This window comes from Oncorhynchus keta, chromosome 5 (genome assembly GCF_023373465.1).
Source record: "Oncorhynchus keta strain PuntledgeMale-10-30-2019 chromosome 5, Oket_V2, whole genome shotgun sequence".
NCBI classification, from domain to species: Eukaryota; Metazoa; Chordata; class Actinopteri; order Salmoniformes; family Salmonidae; genus Oncorhynchus; species Oncorhynchus keta.
In genome coordinates this window covers 19,009,529-19,031,609 of record NC_068425.1, presented here as the reverse complement: position 1 = coordinate 19,031,609, position 22,081 = coordinate 19,009,529, and the positions used below count along the sequence as shown (strand labels likewise).

At 43.1% G+C, this 22,081-nt stretch overlaps 2 protein-coding genes across 2 annotated transcripts; both read left to right on the top strand.

The window, feature by feature from the left end:
* Window positions 1-323: 323 nt before the first annotated feature.
* Window positions 324-7,738, top strand: LOC118380543 (SUN domain-containing protein 2-like). Its single transcript, XM_052520065.1, has 17 exons — window positions 324-425; window positions 647-685; window positions 800-902; window positions 986-1,104; window positions 1,432-1,629; window positions 1,799-1,876; window positions 1,965-2,068; window positions 2,214-2,267; window positions 2,595-2,648; window positions 2,803-2,876; window positions 3,055-3,194; window positions 3,381-3,502; window positions 5,433-5,520; window positions 5,908-6,023; window positions 6,260-6,430; window positions 6,672-6,761; window positions 7,087-7,738. Exons 3-17 carry the CDS (start codon window positions 802-804, stop codon window positions 7,198-7,200), a joined length of 1,623 nt encoding a protein of 540 aa, XP_052376025.1. The 5' UTR covers window positions 324-425; window positions 647-685; window positions 800-801; the 3' UTR covers window positions 7,201-7,738.
* Window positions 7,739-17,105: 9,367 nt separating this feature from the next.
* LOC118384635 (zinc finger protein Gfi-1b-like) lies at window positions 17,106-22,033 on the top strand. Its single transcript, XM_052518951.1, has 6 exons — window positions 17,106-17,189; window positions 19,014-19,366; window positions 19,573-19,745; window positions 20,095-20,238; window positions 20,352-20,517; window positions 20,989-22,033. The coding sequence occupies exons 2-6, from the start codon at window positions 19,063-19,065 to the stop codon at window positions 21,183-21,185; spliced, it is 984 nt and encodes a 327-aa protein (XP_052374911.1). The 5' UTR covers window positions 17,106-17,189; window positions 19,014-19,062; the 3' UTR covers window positions 21,186-22,033.
* Window positions 22,034-22,081: the final 48 nt, after the last annotated feature.

Genomic DNA, 22,081 nt, shown 5'->3' with positions numbered 1-22,081 from the left:
AAAAATAATTGACTACAACAGTGCCTTTTGTGCTTATTTATTTCACCCTGGCTGGCACATGTTCCCTCTTACAGTAGCTTATAGGCTTACAATTTGTATAATGAGACTCCAATAAACCGAAAAGATGAAGGCTACTGTTCAGCTGCCGGGGCCAGGGAGATGAAGCCTTAATGAGCTGTTTAGCTAGGCTAAATATAATTAAAATGATAATGCATCAAATTTCTTGTGAGATTTGTATTAATTGTACATTGTCCCTTTTAAATAAACGTAATAAATAAATAAAATGAACTCATGGGGTTACTTATTCGAACAATCAATGGACATTTGGAGACGAATGAGCGGGAGGACCGCTGTAAATCAAGGGTCAGTGCTATCCGGGATCCTTGGGACATACCCCATTGAAGTTGACATTTAAAAGGTTTATGGTAAGAGTTAGGTTGTGGTTAAGGTTAGGATAGTGGTTGAGGTTAGGGTTTAGGGTAGGGATTGCACTGCATAAATCAAGTAGTCCAGAGCGCGCAGAGCCGATTATGACGTACCCTGGGCTCCTTCTACGCAACAATGTAAATAACGTTGTAATTGCAGTTTTCAACACAGTGGCTCATTTGCAAAGTTTCACTTGCTCTCGTTACATCTGATTTTACAGACTGCGAAAATTACTGTAGCCTATGATTGCAAGACTCCGGTAAGTAGAAGGCTATTTATATCTGAGATAAAATGCCTGGTTTTAGTCAGTAGGCCTCTTTGTTTAAAAGTAGGCTAATTTGAAATCCACAAATAAATCTCTCTTGCCCCCCAGTCATGCACAGGAGAAGCGCGAGGCTAGTAACCGGAGGGTACTATAACCAGTCCTCCGATGACGAGTCTTCCTCCAGCATCTCCTACAGGGAGAGCCCCGTCAGGTGATGAGTTCATCTTGCGTGTCATTTTTTTGTATTGAACGGTAGTGTTAGAACAGTGTTAAAACTGTGTGTGTCCCTCTCAGGGTTTTCAATAAGAAGAGAACTGGGGGACATAAGGATTCTTCCCGATCCAGTCAGGCCAGCAGCACTGTCAGTGCCACCAACTTCACCAATGAGCGAAACATCAATGCCGATGACATTGGTACTGCAGACATCACTTCCTGTCCTAGCGAGTTGGTGTTCACATTGCCAACCTCTATTAGCCCCTTGTGTCGACTAGTCGGCTGGTCTGAGATCGGTTTGTTCTGTCCTTCCAACTCCTGTGGTCATTGTCACGCCATGGCAATGGCCATAGGAGTTGGCAAGACAACATAAACAGTTCTGGGACCAGGCCTACCCTCTAACCCCATTGCTTGGATTAGTAGACATGTGTGTCAGTCTGAATTAATTGGATATGTATACACAATATACTGTATATGTCTAAAATACTCAACCTCCCTTATCTTTCTCATCTCCCTCCCTATGTCAGACTTGGCTCCGACATTGAGGGCCACCCAGAGAAGGCAGACCTTCCTGTCTCCTCCTAGTGTGGCCCTGGAGCCCAGCCTGAGCTTCTCGAGCATGAGCTACAGCTCTGGCTACTGCTCTGAAGAGCCACAAAGGCTTAGGACATGCTCCAGCAGGAGCTTCTCTAGTGGAATTGGTACAAGGACCGGTGCTAGCTGCAGTGAGTGCAATGTGTTTGTGTTTGTGTACAAGAGACAATATTAGAGACAGCTGGTCTCTATGCTCGTAGTTTGTTTGTTAGCATTAGCTGAGCGTTAGCTTTTCTCTCTGCTTGTGCCTTGTTTGTTAGCATTAGTATTAGCTTTGGCTCTATGTGTTTCCCCCTGTAGCCCGTTCATGGTTGCCTTCCTGGTTGCCTTTCTGGTTTGCCATCCTGCTCTTCCTCCTCCCCTTTCTTCTGACCTTCGGTGAGTGCCACATCACATTTACACATCTAAATGTCCTCCTAATCAACTAGATGTCCTCTGTGTAACTAGTACTACGATGTCTTCCCAGCCGTATTCCTGTTTTCGACTGCATTCCCCATCATGAACCTTAATCTGATGACCCGACCGACTCAACCTGACCCTCGACCTGATCAGACTCAAAAGACTACTACGGTAGGACCTGTTTTTCATCTGTTTAATACTGTACTTAGCCCTACTGTTTGTCTCATATCTATTATCTATGCCTTGATTGGGTGACTGCAGCATTGAAGTTATGAGCCTAATTGTCCAATAAATATTGTTGAATCTCTTTCCACAGCATGGAACTCCTATCATGAATTCAGCTTTCGAAATGAAAATGGACACTATACTGGTGAGAGAGAGAGAGAGAGAGAGAGAGAGAGAGAGAGAGAGAGAGAGAGAGAGAGAGAGAGAGAGAGAGAGAGAGAGAGAGAAAGGGGAAGAGCGAGAGCATGCCGAAAATAGGTTGGGGTCAATTCCATTTTAATTCCTTCACTTCAGGGAAGTACACTAAAATTCCAATTCCTAGTCTCTTATGCTATTCAATTACGAACATTTTTCATTTAAATTGGAGTTTGGTTCACTTTCTCAATTGACTAGAGTTTAAATGGAATTGACCTTAAGCCTGATGGACATATTCATTTGGTTATCTGACTTGTTGCATGTGTGTGTCTTGCAGAGAGAGATTGAAATGATGAAACAGAAAGAAAGCCAGCAACGGGACATTTCTGAGGTGAGACGCGTCAATCTAACCCTTTAAATTGACATACCTGCAAAGTTTAAAAACACTGTGTTTTGTCCAATATTCTTTAATTTAGGTGTCAATAATTGCCTCTCAGGAAGGAATGAAGACAATTTAATCTAATTGAGTTTGTCTTCCCCTATAGATGTTACAAAAAATGACTAAGGACCTGAGGTGTGTGAAGACCGAGATTGACGACATGAGAGTGAGGGTGGACAGGTGAGTGTGTGCCAGTCCTGAAACTATCTCAGTGCCTTGCCTCTAGCTCCTAGCCCCTAACCCCTAGCCCCTAGCTCCTACTCCTTAAAGTTATGTTGGATTCTATTCTACAAGACAAACCTCTCCCAAAATGGAAAATAAAGTTGTATTGTATTGGTTTGTATTGTATTGTCTCTAGTGTGGACTTTGAGAGTGTGAGCTTTGATCGCCGCCTGGATCAGGAAGCTACAGAGTTCAGCAAGCAGGTGGCTGATCTACAAGAACACCTACTCTTTACTAGAGGAAGAGTTAGGGCCCTGGAGGATGTCAGCGACACGCAACACACACACACACACACACACACACACACACACACACACACACACACACACACACACACACACACACACACACACACACACACACACACACACACACACACACACACACACACACACACACACACACACACACACACACACACACTTTATTTCATAATATATGTGATCTCTCTGTTTCGGTAGCTGCAGCATCAGGTGACCTCTATAAAGAACCAGCCTCCTCCCGCTCTGACACCAACCAACACACACCTGACCCCTGAGTTCATAGAGGCCATGGGCAAATGGCTTAGAGATAGATTGGCCCAGGTACAGTGGCTTACGAAAGTATTCACCCCTCTTGGCATTTTTCCTATTTTGTTGCCTTCCAACCTGGAGTTAAAATAGATTTTTTGGGGGGTTTGTATCATTTAATTTACGCAACATGCGTACCACTTTGAAGATGCAAAATTTATTGCAAAATTTATTGTGAAACAGACAAGAAATTACACAAAAAAACAGAAAACTTGAGCGTGCATAACTGTTCACCCCCCCAAAGTCAATACTTTGCAGAGCCACCTTTTGCAGCAGCAATTCCAGCTACAAGTCTCTTGGGGTATGTCTCTATAAACTTACACATCTAGCCGCTGGGACTTTTGCCCATTCTTCAAGGCAAAACTGCTTCAGCTTCTTCAAGTTGGATGGTTCTGCTGGTGTACAGCAATCTTTAAGTCATACCACAGATTCTCAATTCGATTGAGGTCTGGGCTTTGACTAGGCCATTCCAAGATATTTAAATGCTTCCCCTTAAACCACTCAAGTGTTGCTTTAGCAGTATAATTAGGTTAATTGTCCTGCTGGAAGGTGAATCTCCGTCCCAGTCTCAAATCTCTGGAAGACTGAAACAGGTTTCCCTCAACAATTCCCCTGTATTTAGCTCCATCCATCATTCATTCAATTCTGACCAGTTTCCCAGTCCCAGCCAATGAAAACAATACCCACAGCATGATGCTGCCACCACCATGCTTCACTGTGGGGATGGTGTTCTCGGGGTGATGAGAGGTGTTGGGTTTGCACCAGACATAGCGTTTTCCTTGATGGCCAAAAAGCTACATTTTTGTCAAATGTCATCTTCTTCCATATGTTTGGGGAGTCTCCCACATGCCTTTTGGAGAACACCAAAATATATATTTTTTCTTTAAGCAATGGCTTTTTTTCTGGCCACTGTTCCATAAAGCCCAGCACTGTGGAGTGTGTGGCTTAAAGTGCTCCTAGGGACATATTCTCTAATCTCCGCTGTGGAGCTTTGCAGCTCCTTCAGGGTTATCTTAGGTCTCTTTGTTGCCTCTGATTAATGCCCTCTTTTTTTAACCTTTATTTAATTAGGCAAGTCAGTTAAGAACAAATTCTTATTTTCAATGACGGCCTAGGAACAGTGGGTTAACTGCCTGTTCAGGGGCAGAACTACAGATTTGTACCTTGTCAGCTCTGGGATTTGAACTTGCAACTTTTCAGTTACTAGTCTAATGCTTAACCACTATGCTACCCTCCTAGCCTGCTCCATGAGTTTTGGTGGACGGCCCTCTCTTGGCAGGTTTGTTGTGGTGCCATATTCTTTATATTTTTTAATAATGGATTCAACAGTGCTCCGCGTGTTGTTCAAAGTTTCGGATATTTTTTATAACCCAAACCTGATATGTACTTCTCCAAAACCCTTGTCCCTGACCTGTTTGGAGAGCTCCTTGGTCTTCATGGTGCTGCTTGCTTGGTGGTACCCCTTGCTAAGTGGTGTTGCAGACTCTGGGTCCTTTCGGAACAGGGGTATATACTGAGATATATACTGAGATCATGTGACACTTAGATTGCGCACAGGTGGACTTTATTTAACTAATTATGTGACTTCTGAAGGTAATTGGTTGCACCAGATCTTATTGAGGGGCTTTATAGCAAAGGGGGTGAATACATATGCGCGCACCACTTTTCAGTTTTTAATTTGTTTAATTTTTCGAAAGAAGTAATTTTTTTCATTTCACTTCACCAATTTTGACTATTTTGTGTATGTCCATTACATGAAATCCAAATAATATTACATTTAAATTACAAGTTGTAATGCAACAAAATAGGAAAAACACCAAGGGGGGATGAATACGTTTGCAAGGCACTGTGGTTGAATTATTTTTGATATGTTGTATTATTTTCCCCAAAAATGAACATGAATTGTGTGTAAATGTATGTTTGTTTGTGTGTGTGTGTGTGTCAGGATGAGAGACAGGATGTGAAACAGGTGGTGAAAGACTGCAGTCGTCCACTGGCTGACAAAATGCCCAACTTCGCCCTCGAGTCCCAAGGTTTGTGACATCATCACTGATCAGCACCATTGTATACGGTATAAAACATAAAATAAATCTGTTACCAAGTATTCCCACACATACTAGAGAGACACGTGATTGTATACAAATGTAAGCAAGGTTTGAAGTGATCATGTTTTTGTCAAATATTATATCTGTTTGGAATTATTTTATGTTCCAGCCCCTCGATCATCCGCTCACGAAAAAATCTACTCACGGCTGAATCTAGTTCTAGATCCCTGGTATAGACTATACTATTGAATATGCTCAGAGCTCTCTGTGTATGTCTGTGTGTGTGTGTGTGTGTGTGTGTGTGTGTGTGTGTGTGTGTGTGTGTGTGTGTGTGTGTGTGTGTGTGTGTGTGTGTGTGTGTGTGTGTGTGTGTAGGTGGCAGCATTGTAACCAGTCGGTGCTCTGAGACATATAAGACCGGTTCGGCACGAGTGAGTTTCCTGGGGATTCCCCTGTGGTCTCCATCAGAGAGCCCCCGGACTGTAATTCAGGTAAGTATCTCTCTCTCTCTCTCTCTCTCTCTCTCTCTCTCTCTCTCTCTCTCTTCCTCTCCCCTGCCTCACTCCTCTACTCACACTTTCTTTCGCTCCCTCCATCTGTCTCTCTCCTTCCTTTGTAAACTGTAATGTAATGTGCCCATGATTGAATGCACTTTAAAGATCACTGTCAGCCTGACACGCCTCTGTCTTGCTTCCCCCCTACTCTTCCCTTTCTCTCCTCTCCAAAGGGCCAGCTGGTGCAGCCTGGTAAGTGTTGGCCGTTCCGCGGGGCCCAGGGCTCCATGACTGTGGCTCTGTCTCACCCTGTCCACGTCACCCACGTTACCATGGAGCACATCTCCACCGCCATCTCTCCCACCGGACACATAGACAGCGCTCCTAAGGACTTCGCCGTCTACGTGAGTCACCTCTGACCCCTGTGTATTTGATCAGAACCACACAGGAATGTTTTTGGAGTGTTATGCTGAGTACCTTTCATTCTCTCTCTCTCTCTCTCTCTCTCTCTCTCTCTCTCTCTCTCTCTCTCTCTCTCTCTCTCTCTCTCTCTCTCTCTCTCTCTCTCTCTCTCTCTCTCTCTCTCTTTCTCTTTCTCTCTCTCTCTCTCTCTCTCTCTCTCTCTCTCTCTCTCTCTCTGTGTAGGGCATGACTACTAACAGTGAAGAGGGAACACTGCTCGAGACTTTCATGTTTAACCAGGCCGGGGATCCTATCCAGACATTTAAACTGCCTGTGAGTCAGACACTAACAAAGAGATATTAGAGATACACATGGTAGAGACCCACAGGGCACACACTGGTTGAATCAACGTTGTTTCCACGTCATTTCAATAAAATTATGTTGAACCAAAGTGGAATAGACGTTGACTTGACATCTGTGCCCTGTGGGGATACACATGGTAGAGATACAGAGAACATGATTCCAGACATTGACACAGATTATTCCAATTACATTTGGCTTTAAGCAGTTTAACTTTTGGGGTGATTGTTTGTGCAACAGGCGGGCAGATATAATAAAAGTGTCAAAATGATTATAACAGTGGACTTCTCTCTCTCAGAACCCTAACAGTGTGTATCGCTATGTGGAGCTCCGTATCCTCAGCAACTGGGGTCACCAGGACTACACATGTGTGTATCGCTTCCGGGTTCACGGCAAGATGCCTTCTGCATGAGACAGATCCTCTGTCCACCCCAACCCCAGTGTGTGTGTCATCCACCCCAACCTCAGTGTGTGTGTCATCCACCCCAACCCCAGTGTGTGTGTGTCATCCACCCCAACACCAGTGTGTGTGTTATCCACCCCAACCCAATAATATCTTATTTTCCATACTGGAGCGTATATTTTGCCTCTAGCAAAGATGTCAATCTAAATAAAATCTCTATTTGGTTGATTCTGGGGTGATTTAATGCGTACAAACTCTCATGTATAGATAGTACTGACACACATGATAAGATGCACAATAAGATGCATTGATGCTCCATATCCACCAGGGGTCATTGATGATTAGGCAAAGACTCCCAGAGTGTCAAGCACCGCCACTATAGGCTTCTAACTATGCTGAAGAGTCACTAAATGAATGTGGGAGGAAATGTATTTCTTGGTCCATTGTCTTGTCCTGGTGATCACACATAGGTAGTCTACTGTGCAGTAACAGCATGGGATTGTGTTTTTGGATTTGCCATTTGTTTGATGTTATTAAACTTCCATTTGTTCCATTTTGCAGGTGTGTGTGTGTGGTATCTGGGTCAGGGGGAGTTTTAGAAGGCTTACAGTAACTACATGGAAGGAGATGGCCAATATGATGTAGCGATTGTACACAGTGGTGTGTTTCTTAGTGTGTATGTCTATTTGTGATGGCCTAGAGAGGTTAGAAAAACCAATGCTGGGACTGGATGGGTGCGACCTTGCAATGATGGGAACCAGAGCGGATGTGAAAGGGATGTGTCAAGTCGAGAGAGAAAATCTCATGAGAGTGTGAATCGCATCTGTAAGAGACAGAGGAGGATTGTGCAGATTATTCTGCCTACAGTGGGGAGAACACGTATTTGATACACTGCCGATTTTGCAGGTTTTCGTGAGAGACAGAATCTAAAACAAAAATCCAGAAAATCACATTGTATGATTTTTAAGTAATTCATTTGCATTTTATTGCATGACGTAAGTATTTGATCACCTACCAACCAGTAAGAATTCCGGCTCTCACAGACCTGTTAGTTTTTCTTTAAGAAGCCCTCCTGTTCTCCATTCATTACCTGTATTAACTGCACCGGTTTGAACTCGTTACCTGTATAAAAGACACCTGTCCACACACTCAATCAAACAGTCTCCAACCTCTCCGCAATGGCCAAGAACAGAGAGCTGTGTAAGGACATCAGGGATACAATTGTAGACCTGCACAAGGCTGGGATGGTCTACAGGACAATAGGCAAGCAGCTTGGTGAGAAGGCAACAACTGTTGGTGCAATTATTAAAAATGGAAGATGTTCAAGATGACGGTCAATCACCCTCGGTCTGGGGCTCCATGCAAGATCTCACCTCGTGGGGCATCAATGATCATGAGGAAGGTGAGGGATCAGCCCAGAACTACACGGCAGGACCTGGTCAATGACCTGAAGAGAGCTGGGACCACAGTCTCAAAGAAAACCATTAGTAACACACTACGCCGTCATGGATTAAAATCCTGCAGCGCACGCAAGGTCCCCCTGCTCAAGCCAGCGCATGTCCAGGCCCGTCTGAAGTTTGCCAATGACTATACGGATATTCTAGAGGAGCAATGGGTGAAGGTCATGTGGTTTGATGAAACAAAAATGATTGTTTTTCGGTCTAAACTCCACTCGCTGTGTTTGGAGGAAGAAGAAGGATGAGTACAACCCCAAGAACACCATCCCAACCGTGAAGCATGGAGGTGGAAACATCATTCTTTGGGCATGCTTTTCTGCAAAGGGGACAGGACGACTGCACCGTATTGAAGGGAGGATGGATGGGGCCATGTATCGAAAGATCTTGGCCAACAACCTCCTTCCCTCGGTAAGAGCATTGAAGATGGGTCGTGACTGGGTCTTCCAGCATGACAACGACCCGATACACACAGTCAGGGCAACTAAGGAGTGGCTCCGTAAGAAGCATCTCAAGGTCCTGGAGTGGCCTAGCCAGTCTCCAGACCTGAACCCAATAGAACATCTTTGGAGGGAGCTGAAAGTCCGTATTGCCCAGCGACAGCCCGAAACCTGAAGGATCTGGAGAAGATCTGTATGGAGGAGTGGGCCAAAATCCCTGCTGCAGTGTGTGCAAACCTGGTCAAAAACTACAGGAAACGTATGATCTCTGTAATTGCAAACAAAGGTTTCTGTACCAAATATTAAGTTCTGCTTTTCTGATGTATCAAATACTTATGTCATGGAATAAAATGCTAATTAATTACTTAAAGATCATACAATGTGATTCTCTGGATTTTTGTTTTAGATTCTGTCTCTCACTGTTGAAGTGTACCTATGATAAAAATTACAAACCTCCTCATGATTTGTAAGTAGGAAAACCTGCAAAATCGGCAGTGTATCAAATACTTGTTCTCCCCACTGTATATATGATAAGCTGGTTCTTCTAAATGCATGTCCAATTCACCTCTATCCTTTTATGCAGATAACTGCCAGAATAAAGTAAACACCAACATAATGTGTCTTAATAGGGTGTTGGGCCACCACGAGCTGCCAGAACAGCTTTAATGAGCTTTGGCATAGATTCTACAAGTGTCTGGAACTCGATTGGAGGGATGCGACAACATTCTTTCATGAGAAATTCAATAATTTGGTGTTTTTTTGGTCTTAGGCAAGGCTCCAAATCTTTCATAAGTGTTCAATTGGGTTGAGATCTGGTAACTGAGACACACACACACACACCCTTTATTAAATCCTCTATGCTCCTTTGAGACCCCGCTTTTAAAGTCACTGAAATCTCTTCTTCTAGCCATGGTAGCCCAAATGTAGTTGATTGTATTTAACCTTTATTTAACTAGGCAAGTCAGTTAAGAACAAATTCTTGTTTACAATGACAGCCTACCTTGGCCAAACCCTAACCTGGATGACGCTGAGCCAATTACGGCCGGTTGTGACACAGCCTGGAATCGAACCAGGGTCTGTAGTGACGCCTCTAGCACTCAGGAACCACACCTGTGTGGAAGCACCTGCTTTCAATATCCTCCTGAGATATGTGTTTGGGGTGATTGGGGTGAAAAAAAGCATTACCAAGAACATTTAAAAATATATATATAGTTATCTTTTATTGTAATTGCAAAATTGTCTTCTGTAGTGGTCATTAGGACATAAATATGAACACTACAGTCAATGGGTTACGTCCGTCGTTGGAAGGAGACCAAGGTGCAGCGTGGTAGGCATACATTTTTCTTTATTTTCAAATGACACCAAAAACACGTAACGAACGTAAAGCTCTGTAGCGCTAAACAGCAACTATACAAAGACAAGGTCCCACAAACAAGGGTGGAAAACAGGCTACCTAAGTATGATTTCCGATCAGAGACAACGATAGACAGCTGCATCTGATTGGGAACCATACCCTGCCAACAAAGAAATAGAACACTAGAATGCCCACCCAAATTTAGGATATTTCTGTTGTTGATATTGTCTCTATACAAACATGCAAAGTCAGTTGAATACAAAATACTCTGTTTATTTGGTGTGTTGGCTATTTGTTTGTGTTTGCTTATTCATGTGTGTGAGGCAGAGAGACTGATGTTTTGGGTGTGGTGTGTGTGACAGGCTTCACACGTCCACCCCGTGTGTTTGGGTGTGTGTGTGAGTGCTTGAGTGCACTTGTGAGTATGAGTGTCAGTAAATGGACTTCCCTCCATCAGAGTTTTTTTATATAATGTTTTATTTTAGAAGGAAATATATTGCAATTCGTACATATCACATTCAACATCAATGTGGGGTAGAGAGCAGAGACCCGAGTCACCTGGCCAAAACAACAGTCCCTTCATACACATAGAGATCCACTCCATCAGAGTTTAGAATACAGTGCCTTTCTTTCTTTTTTGCAAAGCCATTGGAAAACCTCCCTGGTGTTTGTGGTTGAATCTGTCCTTGAAATTCATTGCTCGACTGAGGGACCTTACAGATAATTGTATGTGTGGGGTACAGAGATGAGGTAGTCATTGACAAATATGTTAAACACTATTATTGCACACAGACTGAGTCTATGCAACTTATTATTCCTGAACATATGAAGGCTTGCCATAACAAAGAGGTTGAATACTTATTGACTCAAGACATTACAGCTTTTCATTTTTAATTAATGTGTAAAAAATATAAAAAAACATAATTCCACTTTGACATTATGGGGTATTGTATGTAAATCAGTGACACAAAATACCACTGTAATCCATTTTATACGCAGGCTGTCACACAACAAAAGGTTGAGAAAGTCAAGGGGTGTGAACACTTTCTGAAGGTACTGTACATCGTTTTACTACCATCAACGCCCAAAATATTAAGTGCCTTTTTTTGATCTCATAACACTTTTGCTGGATCAAGATTAGCGAGATTTGTGACATTGAGACAAGTGCTTTTTAACACTATGACTGATATCTTAGCTGTGAATGAGGGGAAGTGTTAAGATGGGACCACGCAGAGCAATCACCTCCTCTTCACTCATCTACAGTATGACAGATGATAAATGCTAAACCAATTAGGATACATGACATTTCCATGTGGTGGTGTTAGGTTATTATACTGTAATGTAGTGTACAGGGAGGTATGAATGCCTTGGGTACCATAGAGTATCAGAGTTCTCACACCCCCTGACCTCCCACTATCGTTTCATAGTATTAGAGAGAGTAGCATCACGTGATAGGCTTCTAGGCCATATACACAAGACCAGAAACAGAGTGAAATGCCATGAAGAAAGATTTAGAGAGAGAGAATATAACAGGAAGGCTGAGCTATGGAGCAGCCACGACACATAGATGTGTCAAGAGATGTCTGGTAGTGGGCGTGGCCAGGAGACCTCTTCAGTGAATGTAATCTATTTTTATACCACGGTTCGTTTTTCTGTTGTTCTCTCAATCTAGAGTAGTCACAAGCTCCTGTCCTCTCACTCACCTTCTCACCCTTTGCCATGCAATGTGTGAGAAAGAGAAAGAGGGGAAATGAATGTGTGAGATGGGTGGGTGGGGGAGCGAGTCCTGTTGGTGACAGAGAAAAAGAAGATGTGGGCCATGAGAAAGTACACCCAGCCCCCTGACTGAAACCACAGCCACCAACCAACCACATATACAGAGATATACACAGCCAGCTGTAATCATGGCCTACTGCTGACGGCAGCCCTCTGACCATCTCCGTCTCTCTCCCTCTTACTCTCTTTGCATGTTCATTTGTTGGATATGTTTTATTGATTAATGTGTGGTAATGTGTGATTAGTGAGGCAAATTCGGACTCCTTGTTGCTATCAGCGAAAGGCGTTATTTTTCATTACATCATTTCCTCCTGTGGTTGCCCCATGCAGAGAAAATGTGCTCGTGTGAAAACGCCTATTGTTTCTCCTCTATTCTGTATCGGACGATTTTGTTTACAGAATTTGGATGTCTTTACTGTTTTACTGTTTGTACGTCTTCAAGGGTGTGTCCTGAATGGTGTAGCCTGTGTGACTTTATGCCTGTGTGGGACTGTTCACGTTTGTGAGTGTGTGCACTGTCGGCATGCACATGTGTATGTGACTTTGCCTGTTTGCATTGGACTTTGCCTGCTTGCAGATGCACAATAACGTGTGGTATGTGTGTGTATGTATTCATTTGTTTGTGTCTCTGGGAGAGCTTAAGGCCATCTCTGGTTGATGTGTTATCAGCTGATGTACGAAGGGCTATATAAATAAATTTGATTTGATTTGATTTGATGTGTTAAAACCACAACAGTCAGTGACATTGGGCTGGGCCCAGCACTCGCTTATCTGGCCTCACACCCAGCTATAGAAAAAAATACTGTTTATTTTCTTGTTTATTAGATACAGACAAGTTGTTTTGCATCATATCTTTTTGCTTTTTTAGTTTTAATATAATCTTAATTAAGTATCTATTTTCAATCAATAATTAATACAATTCATGAGTTGAAAATATTTTTAAATACACATTGCAAAATAGAAGGCACACATTTAAAAAATACTTACATTTGTTGATCATTAGAGATAATCATAATAAATACTGATAATAAAAATCCTGTAATTATTGATTAAGTTTTGCTTGTATGCAGTCTATTTTAGGGTACTCATTTAGAGCAGTCTTTTTAAATTAGAGGTGGGTAGCAACCAGGGAGGGAGGTGGCCGGACTACTGGCATGGTTTGGTGGGTCGTCATCATGAGCTTCCATTTGAGTGGACCTGACTGCTGAAGAACCTGTGTCATCAAGATGGGGAGAGTCTTAGGATGGCTCTTCACTGGCGGACTCAAAGCTGTCATCGTTCTCCTCGTCACTTGTTCTCTGGTGTGCTGTCAGACTGACTGCAAGACTGGCTGTTGCACTCTGGTTCGTGTTGTTTCACCTCTTCACTTCTCTCTGTTAACTTGTCCCTTTCTTCCTCACCTCTCTCCGCTCCCTTGTCCCCTTCTTCCTCAACTCTCTCCGCTCCCTTGTCTCCTTCTTCCTCAACTCTCTCTGCTCCCTAGTCCTCCTCCGCCTCACCACTCTGCTGCTCAGCTTGTTAGGGGAGGGAGTGATCTGGAGGTCATCGGGCTTGTATGCTGGCTGAGTTAGTGGTTGAGCTTCAGGTTCTGCTCCCCTTCCACCATCCTTTGCTCTGTTGCTGTAGGCTTGTGGACAGTTGAAGTAGGTGTGCCCATCACCATTGCAGAGTGTTCACTTGCTTTCATTTGTGCACTCTCTGGACTTGTGGTTGAACTCACTGCATCTCCATAACTTGACAGTCTTGCAATCCTTCAACTGGTGGTCACTGGCTTTACAGACAGTGGGTGGTCTGTCCTGGGCAGATGATTCTGCAGCTGTGTGGCCCCAGCATGATGTTGTTGGATATCTCTACAGCTTCACCATCTGTTCCTCTCTTGGTCTGGACCTTGTACCTCCTTAGCCCATAACATACTGGTTTTAAGGCAAGCTGAAGGAGAGTGCAGTATTGTTGCAGATACAGTTCTATGTCATGGTCAGAGACTCTTCCTGTCCAAAAATTACCATTATAGTCTTCTCATCCACGTTGAATGCGGACTCCACTTCCCAGTCACTCCAATTCTGCTCATGTACATTTGCTTTGCGGTGAAACTGGCGTAGGGGGTTGTTTGAGAAAAAGCATATTTCATATTCTTGCCGGATTGGGAGGGCTATGTAGGAATAGACATTTGCAGCAGTAAACCACAGTGTTACGCAGAGCAGAACAGGTGAACCCAAGAGCAGACTCAGACGAGGAGACTGGGATGAGGTATCCAAGGTAGTTGCAGGAAACCAGGTGCAGAGGCTGAGGCTGGAGAGAGAGTTGTTGGGACAGGGTAAGCAGGTCCAGATGAGAATCCAAGGGAGCAGTAGAGTGGGGGATCCAGGACAGAGTAGCAGGACTGACGTGGGACTGGAGACAGGGACCAGAGTCAGAGCGGGCAAGGGAAAACAGGCACAACAGGATAACAGGATCTAAACAGGAACAAACGTCTAGAAACGTAGACTGACTGAGCAGAGATTACAATCTGGCAGCGTAGAAGTGGCAGGGCTGAATATTTGTAGAGGTCTTGATTATGGAACAGGTTGCAGCTGGTGGGGATCTGCTCTGACTCCAGCACACCTGTCTCTGCCCACACAATCACAGAGAGAGAGAGAGTGAGAGAGAGGGAGAGAGCATTGGGGGAGTAGTGGCAGGTCAAGAAGACACAGGATGAGCAGTAGAGGGTGTGGCAGGAGCAGATTTAACACACTGGGAGTTGAACAGTAGGTTTTCAGCCACATACTCTCTACTAGGCACATATCCTTCCAACAAGATTGGGAGCCATGGAAAATTTGCTCAGTTGTGATAAATGAGGGGGACCACGGCACCGAGACCGCATCCTAACATCGTGTATTCACTGGTTGAGTCCAACCCCAGGTCGCTCTCTGACCAGAGAGAGTCTTGTGTTTGCATCCTCACCTGTCGCTTCATTCGTGCTTGTGATGCTGATTTCATAACCAAGCCTTAGACAGACTGCTTCATTGGAGCTCAGAGCCAGGAGCATACTTGAACGCAAGGGAACATATCACAGTGGAAAGCAGAACAGGTGAGACAAAAACAAAGAAAGGAAAAGTACACTAAATGCCAACCAGCCATAACCCCCTCCCCCTCCCTAAACCCCTCCACCCCAGACCCCAAGATTCAGGTTCCTAGAAAGACAGGAGCAGCAGCAGGGGAGCAGAGGGACGGATGTATGAAGAGAAGCCCCTGAACCCCCCCCCATCTGAGACGAGACACAAACCCACTGAGCCTACCACTCCGTCTCAACAACCTGCCCCCCCCTCGCCTGCACTCCCTGAAACCCTGGGGAGAAGGCTGCCAGCCCCCCGCCACAGTAACCACAGCGCTTTGCCAAGCTCCACTCCAGAACATCAAGGCAGTGGTACACTCAACTCCACTGTCTGCTGCTCACAGGATACAATACAATGAGTGTACAAAACATTAAGAACACCTGCTCTTTCAATGACATAGACTGACCAGGTGAATCCAGGTGAAAGCTATGATCTCTTATTGATGTCACAGGTTAAATCCACTTCAATTAGTGTAGATGACGAGGAGGAGACAGGTTAAAGAAGGATTTTTAAGTCTAGAGACAGGTGAGACATGGATTGTGTACGTGTGAAATTCAGAGAGTGAATGGGCAAGACAAAACATTTAAGTGCCTTTGAATGGGGTATGGTAGTAGGTGCCAGGCGCACCGGTTTCCATCAAGAAGTGCAACGCTGCTGGGTTTTTGAAGCAGTTTCCTGTGTGTATCAAGAATGGTCCACATGAGAGTCAACATGGGTCAGCGTCCTTGTGAAACACTTTCGACACCTTGTAGAATCCATGCCCCAATTAATTGAGGCTGTTCTGAGGGCCTCTGACCTGTTTCAATCTAAGGTGTCATGTGCTGAGTCATACAGTGATCTCCAATGTGGTTTCTCTGTAATTCAATGGATATCAGCTGTAATACAGTTATCTTTGCCATCTCACTTCTTGACTTCACTTGATTAGTAAAATCCTGTCATCTTCTAGCAGCTCTTTTCACCTTTGTTCTAGTGTTGGAGAGTGTTTCTATTTTCTCTATTTCCTAAATTACCTCAGTCACAGGAAGAGAGTTGTGTGGGTTGTGTACTATACACATTCCACACTGCATAGACACCAGTGATGTGTGTGTCAATAATCTCACATAGCAAGATTACATGGTTAAAGTAAGGTCCCTATTTGTACGTGAGACTAAGGTATTTAAGCACAATCAAGTTACCTTAATGTACACACTTCCTACCCTCAGTCAGGCTGTTGCTACCGGTATCTCCAAGTTACCTGTGATTCAGTAGCATAGAACATTGACTCTCAGACCAAGATGGACATGTTTGGATATGTGCTTGGTCCTTTCTAGTGTACGGTAGCAGGATCAGTCGTCTCTAGAGGTAAGACAACAGGCAGGATGCGAACAACAAGCTGAACACCGAGCACATGTTTCCATTACAGAAGTTGGTTAACAACTGGGAATATCAGATTTGTTTTATTCAATCAAAAACTAAAACAAAGAAAAACAGTTTATCTAGCTGATAGACTATTTCTGATTAGAAAATCTCTGGTGTAGATTAGAATAAATCTTGAAAAATAACCAATGTTCTGTATCATTGTCACATACTGTAGTTATGTGTGTAAGAGCCAAATTAATGTTACAGTATGAGTTTAACAGATTAACATTTGTAATTTCTAGCCTTTAGGTAAATGCTTTGAATTGTACGCTGAGGTATAGACTTTGAATGCACTGTAAAGGCTGGTGGGTTTGTTGTTGTTGAGCTTTCCCACAATCCTTTGTTCAGCAACTGCTTCAAAATCAAACCAAATCAATTGTTTTCTGTCATGTCATCAGTTAATGGGTGCGAGGGTAAAGAAAAGGGGATGTTAGCGACACCAAAGAGATAGCAACCACTTCAGATTCAACTGTGCATACAAGTGGTAAGTTAAAGAATTCAGCCTCTCTCCAGATTTCAACTTTATAATATGAGATTGGTGTTTAATGTTTAGCATGGTTTTTATTGAATTTGAGGATCAATTCAGTGCAGATATAAATCATTTTAATACTTTTAACTGACGAGAAATCATATTTTTAGGATTGAGCGTGACTGAAAACTGACCAAAATAGGTTATTGTTTTTGCAAAAGTTTGTGTCGTTTATTAATATACAGCTAGGTGATCAATGGTAAAAAATATATTCTGATAATGTGTAGAATTGTGAATATCATTGGGAGAATTGCAAAGGAAATATGTTGCATTTGTAATTTGATTGCATTATATGGTAGGATTGTATGCTATTTTATGAATGATTTGGTTACATGTGTCATATTTAGAAACGTTTGAAAACTTATAGAGACGTAGATCTATTTAGTAAAAAGCTCAAAATGTATATATCACAACAGATGGTGAGATTTCAGTTTGAATTGCTTGACTCTAAAACAATGCCAGAGTAGGGTCCTCAGAGAAAGAACTGCTTTTGAAATGGGTTTTTAAAACAGTGTGCAGGTGGGCATGATGCATTTCTTACCCAAACCACAGGCTTTGGCATTTTAACTGAATATTTATCAACAGGTGTGTGTGTTTGACATTTACATACGAAGATAAGGAATACTAACTCAGAGCAACATGAGTGACATTACAGCTTACTATAAGTGTGATGTGTGTAAATGTGTGCCAATCTGTATATTTTCACAAAGCAATTTTTAGAGATAACATATTATTCAAAATTTGGTGAATGACTTTGTTACATTACGTGGAAAATTCATTAATGAAAGTTAATGTTATCAAAAAATGTATTATCTCTAATTTCGCACTCTCTTACAGTAGAAACACATATTTATATATCAAACTATTTTATGTCCATTACTTAATTGCAGCAAAATGTCATTACGATCCAAACACATTTCACATTCTCCAGAAATTCTATAAGTGAGGTGAATGATTCTGTGGATAAATATACTGAGTGTACAAAATATTAGGAACATGTTCTTTTTTCATGACATACAGTAGAGTGACCAGGTAAATCCAGGTGAAAGCTATTATCCCTTAACGATGTCACTTCAATCAGTGTAGATGAAGGGGGGGAGAGACAGGTTAAAGAAGCCATGAGACAATTGAGACATGGATTGTTTATATGTGCCATTCAGAGGGTGAATGGACAAGACAACACATTTAAGTGCCTTTGAACAGGGTATGGTAGAAGGACCGGTGCACCGGTTGTGTAAAGTACTGCAAGGCTACTGGGTTTTTCACACTCAACAGTTTGCCGTGTGTATCAAGAATGGTTCAGTACCTAAAGGACACAATTGTGGGAAGCATTGGAGTCAACATGGGCCAGCATTCCTGTGGGACGCTTTCTACACCTTATCAAATCAAATCAAATTTTATTTGTCACATACACATGGTTAGCAGATGTTAAATGCGAGTGTAGCGAAATGCTTGTGCTTCTAGTTCCGACAATGCAGTGATAACCAACAAGTAATCTAACTAACAATTCCAAAACTACTGTCTTATACACAGTTATAGATACCTTATAGAGTCCATGCTCCGACAAATTGAGTGCAACTCAATATTAGGAAGGTGTTGTTTGGTATGCTCAACGTATGTCTTTAGGGCATTGGTATTTGTAGAAAAATTAAATAATAAATCTATAAATTATATTAGTTCGTTGTTGTTATTTAGTACAGAGGAACACTTTGTCAAAGAATCTGTCATTAAGTTGTGAGTAAATTTCGAATGACCCCTCGTCTCTTGTCTGTTCTGTAGGTATTTATCTCTCTCACGCTCTGCACCTTCCCCTTGCCTCAGCTCTGTCATGCCTCGCTCATTCCTGGTCAAGAGTAAGAGACCAGGGTCTCATCCCCCTTGCTTCTCTAAAGGCACCAGACACACAAACCCTGACCAGCCACAACCTCATACAAATCATCACGACAGGCAGAACAGGGCGTGGCAGGAAGTAAGGTCCCCACATCGGAGCCCCTTCCAGGAGGACCAGGGCAACCTGTACTCAGGGTCAGAAGTCAAGGACACCCTGGACTACCCCTGTCCTAGCTGGGACGCCATGGCAACCAGACCACACAGCACCTCGCCAGCTGACCTCTGGACCAGCAAGTCTGCAGGTATCCGACGGATCCTGACTTTATGGCTCTAAACTCTATTTATTGTAAATAATAAATAAGTAGATGTAGATATTTGCATTTATTTGTATTGCATCGCATTAAACACTTCAAGTTGCCTCAATTTGATTGTCATAACTATCTTTATCAAATCAAAAATACTTTTTTTATTTCAAACTCAATCTACTAGTATGCCACTTACTCCACAGAAACACAAGGGTACGATGGTGTGGAGCCTTCCGAGTCTGCCCTGCCCTGGTCCCTACACTGGCCCCGGGGCCCTGACAGAGAGAGGGAGCTGGAGAAACTGGTCCATGTCTTACTGAGCCACAGGCCACATATGGACCTCAATTCCACCAGCCCATGCCCCCTCTGTGAAAAGGTAAGAAGAACCAGCCAGGGTCAGGAATTACAATATAATCAGAACAGCACATCCGCCCTTGTAGGGTGTATCGACCAAAATTGTGTGGTTCCAAACCATGCAAACCCCTTCAGGCATGACTAAAATAGAATAAATGAGATACTGTTTGGTGTTTGTGACCTGAGACAAGATTGACAGTAGAGTGGTGAAAAATGTACTCGACAGGGCTCTGTGACATGTCAGAAAATTACATAATAGATTTGTTTGGTGTGAGAATTGAGGCTGTGAGGGGTAATTGTGTTGACTATGGTTGACATCTCTGGGAGTATGAGCTACATCTTCTGTTACTCTTAGCTTTCTCCTTTCTCAGGTCTTGTACTCAGGAGCTGTACTGAAGACTCATTTACTCAGGTCCCGTACATGCGTGCATGCAGTCCCATTGGCCACATCAGCCAAAGCCCCAGAGCACCCCTACGAGTTCAAACAAGCTCTGGGCACGTACGGAAGACCAAAGGTATATCTGGCAGAAGTAAATTGGTGGAGGTCTCTCCACTTCCCAACACAAACTATATAAACATACTAAAAGGCAAAATCCTGACCACATCTCTGTGAATGTGTGTGTTCCAGGAGCGTAGCCATAGCTGTAAGGAGTGTGGGAAGGTATTCAAGCGCTCCTCCACCCTGTCCACCCACCTGCTCATCCACTCTGACACCAGGCCCTACCCCTGCCAGTACTGTGGCAAGAGGTTCCACCAGAAGTCAGACATGAAGAAACACACCTTCATACATACAGGTATATGTTTATACTGTATCTTATACCATCTATTGCATCTTGCCTATGCCGCTCTTACATATATTCATATTCTTATTCCATCCCTTTAGATTTGTGTCCATGAGGTAGTTGTTGGGGAATTGTTAGATTACTTATTGGATATTACTGCACTGTTGGAACTACAAGCACAAGCATTTTGCTACATTTGCATTAACATCTGCTAACCATGTGTATGTGACCAATACAAATATATTTGATTTGATTTGAGGTGCAGGGAGGTACACTGTAAGGACACATACACAAATGAGCATAGTGTGACTTGAACATAGGTCAGCTGGTGTGTGTACATTATAGTACAACTGACATACACATTGTGCAAAGGTTGCTTACATCTGAAGTTAGGATTCTGCCCTGCACACTGGCTGCTGTCACAGAGTATCTCTCTTCTTGAATTATATGTCATGTCCTGCTGTCTGTCCCTGTCTGTCTCAGGTGAGAAGCCCCATGTGTGTCAGGTGTGTGGCAAGGCCTTCAGCCAGAGCTCCAACCTCATCACCCACAGCCGTAAACACAGCAGCTACTGGCCCTTCAGCTGCACGCACTGCCAAAGCAGCTTCCAGCGCAGACTGGACCTACAGCGCCACCAGGAGACACAATGTGTCCATAGCAGCGTGTACACACAGAGCTGAGGCCACGGGTATAATGGAGATTTGTATTACATAAGTACTGTATGTAGCACAAGAATGAGTGCTTTGTATAGATTGTTGACTGGTATTTGCAGCTCCATTTTTATATGGTACTTTGATCAGTGACTGAGGCTAAGCACATTACTTATGTTCAAGTTAATTGGGCATTTGTTTTTATGGATTTGCTTTCGCTCACAGCTTTTCAGGTTGACCGTTTGGATAGTGCCTTGAGGGGACCTGATCACTTTAACATCTCTAGCAATGTCATATAGTGTACAAGCTGGATTCCATTATTAGCGCAGAAGATCAGCGTTGTAGCCAGTTGAAATGTAAAGATAATTTTCGATTCAGCCAACATATGCAACATTTACCACGAATGCTGTCTCCGCCAACACGGAAACGTTTCCTTTAAATGTCAGTCACGCTTTAACGCTACGGATTGAATCCAGCCCTTTAGGTCCTGGTCTCTACTATGCTGTATGTCTAAAAAGACACCTTATTAAAAAAAAGGTGGTTTGTAGAGTGACAAAGCAAACCCCTATTTCTCACTGTAATTGTCAATTTTCCTCAGAGAGCCGTTACAATTGTAGCTCCCATTGTTGGTGTATGAATGAAGCTGCCATTTTCACTTCACTGTGGCAGCCCACCCAAGGGCATAATAATATACATTCAGGCCATGGGGAACATGACAGCAGTACGAGCAGAGAGAGACAATGATTATGTTGAAGTGATGCTCCACAATTATGGCGAGACAACGTGACTGCATATTTTCAGTGTCACAGCCTGGTCAGCAGGAGTATATATAAAAAGGGATTTAGATATAAAATAAAAAAATACTCTGTTTAAGTTTAGAATTTCTGGGGCTTCATTCACTGTTCTCTCCCGCACTTTATTTGAAG

What these genes read in the sequence shown, in the direction of transcription:
- LOC118380543 (XM_052520065.1), top strand. Translation starts at nt 802, where the DNA reads ATGCACAGGAGAAGCGCGAGGCTAGTAACCGGAGGGTACTATAACCAG. An exon ending in ATGAGAGTGAGGGTGGACAG is followed by an intron (nt 2,877 to 3,054) that starts GTGAGTGTGTGC and finishes TATTGTCTCTAG; the next exon opens with TGTGGACTTTGAGAGTGTGA. An exon ending in CTAAGGACTTCGCCGTCTAC is followed by an intron (nt 6,431 to 6,671) that starts GTGAGTCACCTC and finishes CTCTCTGTGTAG; the next exon opens with GGCATGACTACTAACAGTGA.
- LOC118384635 (XM_052518951.1), top strand. Translation starts at nt 19,063, where the DNA reads ATGCCTCGCTCATTCCTGGTCAAGAGTAAGAGACCAGGGTCTCATCCC. An exon ending in CATGCCCCCTCTGTGAAAAG is followed by an intron (nt 19,746 to 20,094) that starts GTAAGAAGAACC and finishes CTCCTTTCTCAG; the next exon opens with GTCTTGTACTCAGGAGCTGT. An exon ending in ACACACCTTCATACATACAG is followed by an intron (nt 20,518 to 20,988) that starts GTATATGTTTAT and finishes TGTCTGTCTCAG; the next exon opens with GTGAGAAGCCCCATGTGTGT.